General features: G+C 42.3%; 1 protein-coding gene across 1 annotated transcript; it reads left to right on the top strand.

The window, feature by feature from the left end:
- Positions 1-359: 359 nt before the first annotated feature.
- On the top strand, positions 360-8417 carry ZNF83 (zinc finger protein 83; the record flags this gene model as incomplete). The annotated part of the gene is made up of 2 exons (XM_011966038.1): positions 360-486; positions 6080-8417. Coding segments are annotated over 2 exons (1827 nt in total), but the record flags the coding sequence as incomplete, so codon positions are not given.
- Between the last annotated feature and the right edge of the window lie 4359 nt (positions 8418-12776).

A 12776-nucleotide genomic window follows, 5' to 3' on the forward strand; every position in this document is an offset into this window, starting at 1 on the left:
TTCTGACCTTGTGATCCACCTGCCTCAGCCTCCCAAAGTGCTGGGATTACGAGTGTGAGCCACCGCACCTGGCCAAAAGTTTTTAACTTTTCTATAATGGGAACCAGGCATTTATTATTTATTTGAGCGTCTCTTGTATTCTTCACAAACATAAGAAATTTATACCGAGAGGGTATTATGACCTGTTCACAAAGTATAATAAAACACCACTGGGAAGACATCATGTTGTGAAAAATCCCATACTCAGATTTGTCAGAACATTCACTACAATTAAATCCTTGTTGTCACCACTCTCCTCACTTCTGTAAAGATAAGAACTCCTCCCATAAGCATTTGGTTAAAATGTGTTTTCATTTCAGGGTCTACTGACATTCAGGGATGTGGCCATAGAATTCTCTCAGGAGGAGTGGAAATGCCTGGACCCTGCTCAGAGGACTTTATACAGAAACGTGATGTTGGAGAATTATAGGAACCTCGTCTCCCTGGGTGAGGATAACTTCCCTCCAGAGGTGGGGGTGTGCCCTTGCATATCTTTGTATTTTCTCCAGTTGCCTCCTGGGAACCCCATCCTTGCTTGACTAAAATGGAAGCTGTATTGATTTCAAAATGAAAAGCGTCATGATGTAGCATCTGGACTTTAACTGTGCCCTTTGTTTAGATGTTCTGCATTCTTCGTGATAGTTCAGTGGGGTTTCCAGAAGTAAAGTAGGCTTAAAACCTTATGGCTGGCAAGGCATGGTGACTCATGCCTGTAATCCGAGCACTTTGGGAGGCCAATGCTTGTGGATCACTTCAGGTTAGGAGTTCGATACCAGCCTCACCAACATGGTGAAATGTCGTGTGGTGGCACACGCCTGTAATCCCAGCTACTAGAAAGGCTGAGGTAAGATTATCACTTGAACCTGGGAGGCAATGGTTGCAGTGAGCTGAGAACACGCCACTGCACTCCAACCCTGGCAACAGAGCGAGACTCTGTCTCAAAAAACAAAAACAAAACCTTATGGCAGACTTTAAAGGTATCCAGATTTCTGTTTGCTACTCCTGTGCTTTCGATTCAGTAGTTCTTGGAAGAGAGCTTGATGTCCACACATTACAATGCTCTTTAAGGATTCAGAATAAGGCAGGCAATGGAGGAATTTGAGATATTTTCCTAGGTCCATCTGTAATGTCTTCTTTCCTACAGAACGTAGGGCTGGGGCTCTAGAAAAGCTCCAACATGTCATGTTTCCTACTTTTTATAAGCAGGAGTCTCTTTCTGACCTGTTGGAGCAAGGCAAAGAGCCCTGGACTATGTAACATAAAGTGAAAATATCAAAAAAAATTCAGATGGGTGGGGATTATTTATTTATTATTATTTTTTTGAGCCAGAGTCTCACTCTGTCTCCCAGGCTGGAGTGCAGTGACACGATCTCAGTTCACTGCAACCTCCACCTCTTGGGTTCAAGCAATTCTCAGCCTCCTGAGTAGTTGGGACTGCAGGCACATGCCACCACGCCCAGCTAATTCTTGTATTTTTAGTAGAGACGGGATTTCACCAGTTTGGCCAAGATGGTCTCCTTGTGATCCACCTGCCTCGGCCTCCCAAAGTACTGGGGTTACTTACAGGCATGAGCCACTGTGTCCGGCTGGGAATGTTTTACAGAGGTAAACACAGGTAAGAGGTCAGATGGGCAGAGTGGAAGCTCCATCTTCAAATAGTGTGTGGGGAAACTCTTTGCAAGTGAGAGAATTCTGTGGGAAAAGCATCATTTAAATCCTGAGATCTCTGAATGGACATATTTCTTTGTCCCACTTATCCCTCTGCTCGCTTTTTCTCTTCTTTTCTTTTTACAGGTATGCACCACCACCACACCTGGCTAATTTTTGTATTTTTAATAGCGACGAGGTTTTGCCATGTTGGCCAGATTGGTCTCGAACTACCAACCTCAGGTGATTTGCCTGCCTCAGCCTCCCAAAGTGCTGGGATGACAGGGGTGAGCCACCACGCCTGTGCCCTGTGCTCTTGAGACGTGTGTTAGTTTGACCTTTTGCCCTCTAGTGGTGCTGCTGCCGCTCAGAGACAAAGGCAGGGTGTTTATCCTGATGGGCAGCACCCTGTCATCTGGCTTCTGTCACCTCTTTGTTTTCTTGAGTCTGCGGCACAGGGAGGGCTGTGTCAGAGGGGTCTCTTTCCCCTGTGGTCTCTCCTTCTGTACTTGATTCCATCTGATGCTCCATTCTCTGTCCCTATAGATCAGAACTGCCCCGTCCCTCTACATACACCTGCCCCTTGACCTATTCAGGTTCCATCCCATTTCCTGTACTTGGAACACCTAATTAGGAGATAGAAAAATCTGGGCTGCTCCTCCATTGCATCTGGGGTGCGGGATACTGCGCAGAGCCCTCTGTACTTGTTCAAATAGTCTGGTTGTCTAGTTGAAATAGGAAAAATGGCCACATGCAGTGGCTGCCTGTAATCCCATCACTTTGAGAGGCTGAGGCAAGCGGAACACTTGAGGTCGAGGGTTTGAGACCAGCCTGGCCAACATGATAAAACCCTGTTTTTACTAAAAATACAAAAAGTAGTCGGACGTGGTGGCGGGTGCCTGTAGTCAGGAGACTGAGGCAAGAGAATCTCTTCAACATGGGAGAAAGAGGTGAGCTGAAATCATGCTGAATCTATACGTTGGATTTGTTGAATATGTGCCTATAAATAGAATTCATAGGTCATTCAGTTTGACAAATTTCATAGGATACATTATAAGAGATATAAACCTGCTTCCTTCCCACATTATCATATCTTCCATTTTTGCTGCACAATTGCAGTTTTTCCCAGAGTTGAAGATAGGGTTCTTTTTTTTTTTTTTTTTGAGACCGAGTCTTGCTCTGTCATCAGACTGGAGAGCAATGGCACGATCTTGGCTCACTGCAACCTCTGCCTCCCAGGTTCAATTGATTCTCCTACCTCAGTCTCCTGAGTAGTTGTGACTACAAGCACGCACCACCATGCCCGGCTAATTTTTTCATTTTTAGTGGAGACAGGGTTTCATCATGTTGGCCAGAATATTCTCGATCTCTTGACTTCGCGATCTGCCTGCCTTTGCCTCCCAAAGTGCTGGGATTACAGGTGTGAGCCACCATGCCCAGGCAAGGATGTAATATTATTAATGCTCTTTATTAAATCAGTTCTTTTCCACTAAAGTCAAAATTTTAACTGATGAACCATAATTATATATTTTTTCACATGGAGTCTTGCTCTGTTGCTCAGGCTGGAGTACAGTGGCATGATCTCTGCTCACTGCTATCTCCTCCTCCTAGGTTCAAGTCATTCGACTGCCTCAGCCTTTCCAATAGCTGGGATTACAGGCGCCAAACTCCACGTCCAGCTAATTTTTGTATTTTTAGTAGACAGGGTTTCATCATGTTGACCAAGCTGGGTTTGTACTCCTGACTTCAGGTGATCCACCTGCCTGAGCCTCCCAAAGTGTTGGGATTACAGGCGTGAGCCACTGCTCCCGGCCTACTGTCACTTATTAACATATTGTATTTCTGACCACCTCAATATCCACAGTACTCTCTCAGACCCCACACTACTCTCATTATGTAAGGAAAGACACATGCTTATCCATTCAGGACACAGCCTAAACCAATGTCTGCTCTGTATGATGGTTGACATGCCACTGTCTAAATTTTACTTTAAGTTCTGGGGTACATGTGCAGAATGTGCAGGTTTGTTACGTAGGTATACATGTGCCATGGTGATTTGCTGCACCCATCAACCCGTCATCTAGGTTTTAAGCCCTGCATGCATTAGGTGTTTTTCCCAATGTTCTCCCTCCTCTTGCCCCCCACCCCGATAGGCCCTGCTGTATGTTGTTTCTGCCCCTGTGTCCACGTGTTCTAATTGTTCAACTCACTTATGAGTCAGAACATGCAGTGTTTGGTTTTCTGTTCCTGTGTTAGTTTGCTGAGCATGATGGCTTTCAGCTTCATCCATGTCCCTACAAAGGACATGATCTCATTCTTTTTTTTTTCTTTTCTTTTCCTTCTTTTTTTTTTGAAATGGAGTTTCGCTCTTGTTGCCCAGGCTGGAGTGCAATGGCATGATCTCGGCTCACCACAACCTCCGCCTCCCGGGTTCAAGCGATTCTCCCGCCTCAGCCTCCAAAGTAGCTGGAATTACAGGTATGCACCACCTTGTCTGGCTAATTTTGTATTTTTAGTAGAGACGGGGTTTCACCATGTTGGTCAGGCTGGTCTCCAACTCCTGACCTCAGGTGATCTGCCCACCTTAGCCTTCCAAAGTGCTGGGGTTACAGGTGTGAGCCACTGTGTCCTGCCAGTCTCATTCTTTTTTATGACTGCATAGCATTCCATGGAATACATGTGCCACATTTTCTTTAACCAGTCTATCCTTGACAGGCATTTGGGTTGGTTCTAAGTCTTTGTTATTGTAACTATTGCTGCAAGAAATATACACGTGCGTGTGTCTTTATAGTAAAATGATTTATAAACCTTTGGATATATACCCAGTAATGGGATTGCCAGGTCAATACTACATCCACTTTTAAGAACATGTCTGGGTCTGCAGCCCAAGATCAAATACCATTGACCTCACTTACTTTCAGTGTAAATTGGTGGACTTACTCTATTTATTTGAAAAGCAATAATTTACTCCAAATTTCTTTTGGCAAGTTAGTGTTTGTTGGTAGATGGGTGGGAATACTGCAGAGTTTTTGTGAAGATGGAAAAGTTACTTTAGTTAAGAAAAAAGATTTCAGTCTCTGTCAGGTTTATTAGATGGAGCTTTTCATGTCTTAACCACCTCAACCTACCGTAAGAAACTGTAGATTGAGATGCTTAACACCTTAAACTGCAGGAAATAATTTCTCATAAATCTGTAAGCAGTGAAGTCCAAGATGCATAAAAACACTTCCTGGGTGGTGCCTTCTATTTTACCCTAGTCTGCTTTTTTTTTTTTTTTAATGGAGTTTTGCTAATTTTTGTATTTTTAGTAGAGATGGGGTTTAATAATGCTGGACAGGCTGGTCTCAAACTCCTGACCTCAGATGATTCACCCACCCTGGGCTCACAAATTGCTGAGATTACAGGCCTGAGCCACTGCACCTTGCCCCAGCCAGCTTCTTGCTGTGTCTCATATGTCAGAGTGAAAGGAAGCAAGCACTCTAGTGGTTTTCCTTATACAGGCAACTAATCCTGTTCATTAGAGCTTCCTCCTCATGGCCTAATTGTTGCCCAATGTCCCCACTTCCAATAACATAATATTGGGGAATAGGATCTTAGTAGACTAATTTTGGTCAATGCAAACATTTAGACCATGGGTGCCTTCGTTGTGTTGTATACCTTTTATTTTTCAGTTTGCTCCAAAGAATGTTTTCTCTGACCTTAGTCAATAAATTTCCCAATTCCAAAATTCTTTTCAATTACTAGACAGCCATGTTTCCCTTCTATTGCAGTATGCCCAGGCTTCATGTTGGAAAAATTCTCCTTTTTGGGGAGCTAACCTAACTAATTTTTGCAATGTAAGTGGTTGGTCGTAGCTTTCTTTATACTACTGTTCTGCAGTTAGTTTGAATTATGTGCAGTCACCCTTTCTCTATTAGAAAATATCTGTTCCTGGCCGGGTGCGGTGGCTCACATCTGTAATCCCAGCACTTTGGGAAGCCGAGGTGGGCGGATCATGAGGTCAGGAGATCGAGACCATCCTGACTAACATGGTGAAACCCCGTCTCTACTAGAAATATAAAAAATTAGCCGGGCGTAGTGGCGGGCGCCTGTAGTCCCAGCTACTTGGGAGGCTGAGGCAGGAGAATGGCGTGAACCCGGGAGGCGGACCTTGCAGTGAGCCGAGACTGCGCCCCTGCACTCCAGCCTGAGCGACAGAGCAAGACTCCATCTTAAAAAGAAAAGAAAATATCTGTTCCTTTTGTTCTCCAAAAAATTAAAAATCATGATTGGGAGTTTTATAATTTCCTTTAACATAAGTATTACTCTTAGTGTAATATTACATATTTCAATAGGAGATATTTATTGACTATCTGTAATTAATTGGAAACTATGGGTTCCTTATGTCTTATAGGTATTTTTTCTAAACATGAGATCAAGGAATTACCAACAAAAAAGGAGAGTAATACAGGAGAAATATTCCAGACAGTAATGTTGGAAAGACATGAAAGCCACGACATAGAAGATTTTTGCTTCAGTGAAACCCAGAAAAATGTACATGACTCTCAATGTCGGTGGAGACGTGATGAAAGACATTACAAACGAGTGTGTGTGACCTATAAGGAAAGTCTCATTGGTAGAAGAGACACGCATGGTAGAAAGGATGATGTACAAAGCAAGCCTATTAAAAATCAACTTGGATTAAACTTACAGTCACACTTACCAGAACTGCAGCTATTTGAAGCTGAAAGGAAAATATACAAATATGATCACACGGAAAAATCTGTCGATAGTAGTTCCTTAGTTTCCCCACCCCAAGGTATTTCTTCTACTGTCAAAACCCACGTTTCTCATACACATGAATATAATTTTGTGGATTCGTTATTCACACAAAAAGAGAAAGCAAACATTGGGACAGAACACTACAAATGTAATGAGTGTGGCAAGTCCTTTCACCAAGGCTTACATTTTACTATACATCAAATAATCCATACTGAGGAGAAGCAGCTTAAATGTGATATATGTGGCAAGAGCTTCAATAAAAAATCAAACCTTGCAAGTCATCGAAGAATTCATACTGGAGAGAAGCCATATAAATGTAACGAATGTGGCAAGGTCTTCAATAATATTTCACACCTTGCACAGCATCGCAGGATTCATACTGGAGAGAAACCATATAAATGTAATGAATGTGGCAAGGTCTTTAATCAAATTTCACACCTTGCACAACATCAAAGAATTCATACTGGAGAGAAACCTTATAAATGTAATGAATGTGGAAAGGTATTCCATCAAATTTCTCACCTTGCACAACATCGGACAATTCATACTGGAGAAAAACCTTACAAATGTAACAAATGTGGCAAGGTGTTCAGTCGCAATTCCTACCTTATACAACATCTGATCATTCATACTGGAGAGAAACCCTACAAATGTAATGAATGTGGAAAGGTCTTCAATCATATTTCACACCTTGCACAACATCGGAGAATTCACACTGGAGAGAAACCCTACAAATGTAATGAATGTGGCAAGGTCTTCAGTCACAAGTCATCCCTAGCAAATCACTGGAGAATCCATACTGGAGAGAAACCTTACAAATGTAATGAATGTGGCAAGGTCTTCAGTCGCAATTCATACCTTGCCCAACATCTGCTAATTCATACTGGTGAGAAACCTTATAAGTGTGATGAGTGTGACAAAGCATTCAGTCAAAATTCACATCTTGTACAACATCGCAGAATTCATACTGGAGAGAAACCTTACAAATGTAATGAATGTGGCAGAGTCTTCAGTCAAAATTCATACCTTGCATATCATCGGAGAATTCATACTGGAGAAAAACCTTATAAATGTAATGAATGTGGGAAGGTCTTCAGTCTAAACTCATCCCTAGCACATCATCGGAAAATTCACATTGGAGAGAAACCTTACAAATGTAATGAATGTGGCAAAGCTTTCAGTGTGCATTCAAGCCTTACTAATCATCATGTGACCCATACTGGAGAGAAACCTTTCAAATGTAATGAATGTGGCAAACTCTTCCGCGACAGTTCATATCTTGTTGGTCATCAGAGATTTCATGCCGGAGAGAAATCTAACAAATGTAATTAATGTGGCAGAGGGTTCAGTCAGCATTAAAGCCTTGCAACACATACAATAATTTATACTGGAGAAAAACTTTGCAAGTATAATGAATGTAGCAGAGCCTTTAGTTTTGTTCAAGGCTTAATAACCATTAGCTAGTCCATAGGGGAGAGAAACTTTAGTAATGTATTGAAAGTGGCAAGGCCTTAAGGTAAAAGTCTGAGATCAGGATTTTTCAAAGAATTCTTGCTGGTGAGAAACCTAACAAATGTAATGAAAGTGGCAAGGTCTTCTGGCACAACTCTCACATTGTACAATATTGCAAAATTTCATACTTGAGAAACAAAAACACTGAGTGGGAAACCATTATGACTTCAAACATTCATCAATATCAGAGAATCCATACTAAAGAGCCTTTATATAATTATATGTGATAGAGATTTTCTGCAGGCCATAGTCTTACTAGGCATCAAAAACTTTTTTGATGAAACCATACAAAGGGAATGTGCATGCTTAGGCTTTTACCCAAGCATCAAAACTGGACCATCACAGGGTTTATACTGGAGAGTAACTACACAAAGATAATGAATGTAATAAGCCTTTCAGTGTAATATTCATTATTTTGTCATGAGAGATCTACTCAATAAAAACCAAGTAAATGTAGTAAATCTGGAAAGGTCACTAGTCTAAGATGCATTCTCATGGTTCATTAAAAATTCATAGTGGAGGCCGGGCGCGGTGGCTCACGCCTGTAATCCCAGCACTTTGGGAGGCCGAGGCAGGCGGATCACAAGGTCAGGAGTTCGAGACCATCCTGGCTAACACGGTGAAACCCCGTCTCTACTAAAAATACAAAAAATTAGCCGGGTGTGGTGGTGGGCGCCTGTAGTCCCAGCTACTCAGAAGGCTGAGACAGGAGAATGGCATGAACCCAGGAGGCGGAGCTTGCAGTGAGCCGAGATTGCGCCACTGCACTCCAGCCTGGGCGACAGAGCAAGACTCCGTCTTTTAAAAAATATATATGTATATTCATATTGGAGGGCTGGATGCAGTGGCTCATTCCTGTAATCTCAGCACTTTGGGAGGCCGAGGCGGGTGGATCATGAGATCAAGAGATTGAGACCATCCTGCCAAACAACATGGTGAAACCCTGTCTCTACTAAAAATACAAAAAATAGCTGGGGGTAGCAGTGCACGCCTGTAGTCCCAGCTGCTCGGGAGGCTGAGACAGGAGAGTTGCTTGAACCTGGCAGGCAGAGGTTGCAGTGAGCCAAGATCGTGCCACTGCACTCCAGCCTGGTCGAGAGAGTGAGACTCTGTCTCAAAAAATAATTCATAGTGGATTCCAGGTGTGGTGGCTCACGCCCGTAATCCCAGCACACTGGGAGGCCGAGTTGGGTGGATCATGAGGTCAGGAGTTTGAGACCGGCTTGACCAACATAGTGAAACCCCAACTCTACTAAAAATACAAAAATTAGCCAGGTGTGGTAGTGGGTGCCTGTAATCCCAGCTATTTGAGAGGCTGAGGCAGGAGAATCACTTGAACCTGGGAGGCGGAGCTTGCAGTGAGCTGAGATCTCACCACTGCACTTCAGCCTGGGCAAAACTCCTCAAAAAAAAAAAAAAAAAAAAATTATAGTGGAACAAACACAAATGTAGTGATATGGTAAATTAACCAATTCACAGACTATAATCCATCTGAGAGCTCATAGGAAGTCTAATTCTCTGCCATTAGTCTTTTATATTACATTCTGCAGAATAATTACAATTCAGAATATGTTAAAAGTCATGACATACATCAAAAACTCAAAGACATTTGGAAATGGCCAGTTACCTTCAGGTCATAAAATAATTGATTACATTATTGAAGGAGAAAGACTTCTTTACCAATGTTAACTTTCAAGCTGACATTAGAAATGTTTTTATGATGTCTTTCTTAGTCATTTCATGATCTATAGGCAAGAATAGGAAAAAATGGCCTACTTCATTAGGTGAGATCATTTCTCTCCATATTCCTGTGAAACAGGGACACTATCTTTTGAAATTAAATATTGGCTGAATATTGGCTAATCCCAGCACTTTGGGAGGCGGACACGGGTGGATCACTTGAGGTCAGGAGTTTGAGAACAGCCTGGCCAGCATGGTGAAACCCCATCTTTACTAAAAATAACAAAAATTAGCCAGACATTGTGGCTGGCACCTGTAATCCCAGCCACTCAGGAGACTGAGGCAGAATTGCTTGAATCTAGGAGGCGGAGCTTGCAGTGGGCCGAGATTGCGCCACTGCACTTCAGCCTGGGTGACAGGTGAGACTCCATCTCAAAAAAAAAAAAAAAAACACACACACACACACACAAAGAAAAGGAAACAGAACCAGACGGAGATTGTGCTTCTGTGATGCTCCTCAAAAACAACAATGGGCCAGGCATTGTGGCTCACTCCTGTAATTCCAACACTTTGGGAGGCCGAGGCAGGTATATCACCTGAGATCAGGAGTTCGAGACCAGCTTGGGCAAGAAAGTGAAACCGCATCTCTACTAAAAATACAAAAACACGCCAGGCATAGTGACGCACGCTTGTAATCCCAGCTATGAGAGGCTGAGGCAGGAGAATCACTTAAACCCATGAGGCGGAGGTTGCAGTGAGCCTAGATTGTGCCACTTCACTCCAGCCTGGATGAGAGTGAGTATTTCAAAGAAAAAAAAAGAAAAGGAAAAAAATGGCTGAATTAAGATTTGTAAGGGGCTGAGAATAATGTAAAGCTGTGATATCAGTCATATTATTGCATACAGGGCATTCTTCACAGAGGGCCAGTGTGGATTATAGGAAAGAAATGCTCTAACCAACCAATCATGAAAGAGAGCAATCCAAGACCTCAAGAGACTGCAGTTTTTACTGGAGGAGATTAATACGTTAATAGGAAGTGATTATATGTAAGGTAGAGGTAATGCAGGGGAAATGTTAGCCACATCTCCATTGAATGGCAGTAGCTGTCATGTAGCAAGATTGAGGAAAAATTGATCTTAATCTTGAAATTGAAAAGAATAGTTATCACAGAGAAGAGGATTTTTTAGCATTTTTTTCTTTTTTTCTATTTGTAGAGACGAGGTTTCGCTACGTGTCCCAGACTGGTTTTGAACTCCTGAGCTCAAGTGATCCTTCTGCTTGGCCTCCTAAAAGTGTTGGGATTACAGGTGTGAGCCACTGTATCCGGTCCAAAGAGGAGAGTTTAATTATTTAAAAAAAAAAAAAAAAAAAAACCACAATAGCATGTTCTTGATTAGGAATCCCATTAAACTGCCAGCATTACATTTTCTATTGTTTGTTTTTTGAGACAATGTCTCACTCTGTCACCCAGGCTGGACTGCAATGGAGCGATCATGGCTCACTGCAACCTCCGCCTCCCAGGTTCAAGCAATTCTCCTGCCTCAGCCTCCCTAGTAGATGGGACTACATGCGCACCATCACCATGCCCAGTTAATTTTTGTATTTTTTGGTAGAGATGTGGTTTCACTATGTTGGCCAGGCGACATTTTCTATTGTTTTATTTAGAATGTATCATAAATTTCATGTGTCAATAAAATTTATTTTTTTATAACTCTGAGTTAATTGTGTCCCATCTACCTGCATAGCTTTATCTCACCTCTATAGGATCCTTCATGTCTAAACACAAACAATGCACCATCAGGTTGCTAAGGCTGAAGGATCTACAGTTTTATTTTATGATGGAATTAATCATCATACAATTTGAGAACATACAATCACGCCTTCCACTTCAGTTATCCTCTCTGCAGTCGGCCTTAGGTTACTTATGTGAACATGATGAGAATCCCATAGCAGTGCAGTTTCACACTCGGACAAACCTGCATCCCTATTGATAAGTGTAACTTGTATTCTTCTAAATGTCTTTCTCTTACGTCCCAAATGAGCACATGGCATGCATTTTAATTTACATAAAATAAAAATACACATACAGTAAGGATATAAAAAGTACTGTGAAATAAAAGTAAATGTGGGGAATATGAACAAAAGTAACACCAAAATTGAGCTGGGCGTGGTGGTGTACGATTGTAATCTCAGCTACTCGGGAGACTGAGTAAGGAGAATCGCTTGAACCCAGGAGGTGGAGGTTGCAGTGAGCAGAGATCACACTGCTGCACTCTAGCCTGGGTGACAGAGAGAGACTCTGTCTCAGCAAAAGAAAAAAAAAAGATCTCCAGTTGCCTCTATGTTTTTGCAAATGACAGGATACCATACTTTTTGATGGCTGAACATTGGTCCGTTGTGTGTAAGCACCACTTTTTTTTTTGTCCATTTATCTGTTGCTGGACACTTAGGTTGCTTCCAAATCTTGGCTATTGTGAACAGGAGTGCACACACATGGTAGTGCAGAGATCTTTTTCATATACTGATTTATTTTGCATGTATACCCAGGACTAGGCTTGCTGGATGATATGGTAACTCAATGTTTAAGTTTTAAAATAGCTTATTTGCCTTATCTCTTTGCTTTCCCCCTGTTCCCACTAGCCAGACTCCTTTTCCCTAATTAGGACTCCACAATAAATCCAAATATATTCTGAAGACTCTCTATGTTACAGGTTTTCTAACCATACCTGACAGAAAGAGAAAACAAAGAAATGGTATAAAATAACTTATAGGGCCGGGCGCGGTGGCTCACGCCTGTAATCCCAGCACTTTGGGGGGCTGAGGCAGGCGGATCACCCGGTCAGGAGTTAAAGACTAGACTGGCCAATATGGTGAAACCCCATCTCTACTAAAAATACAAAAAAAAGTTAGCTGGGAGTAATGGTGCATGCCTGTAATCCCAGCTACTTGGTAGGCTGAGGCGGGAGAACTGCTTGAACCCAGGAGACGGAGGTTGCAGTGAGGCAAGATAGTGCCACTGCACTCCAGCCTGAGTGACAGACTGAAGACTCCGTCTCAAAAAAATAATAATTTTAAAATACCTTATAATTGGCTGGGCATGGTGGCTCATGCCTGTAATCCCAGCACTTTGGGAGGCC

This window comes from Mandrillus leucophaeus, unplaced genomic scaffold (assembly GCF_000951045.1).
Source record: "Mandrillus leucophaeus isolate KB7577 unplaced genomic scaffold, Mleu.le_1.0 Scaffold74, whole genome shotgun sequence".
NCBI classification, from domain to species: domain Eukaryota; kingdom Metazoa; phylum Chordata; class Mammalia; order Primates; family Cercopithecidae; genus Mandrillus; species Mandrillus leucophaeus.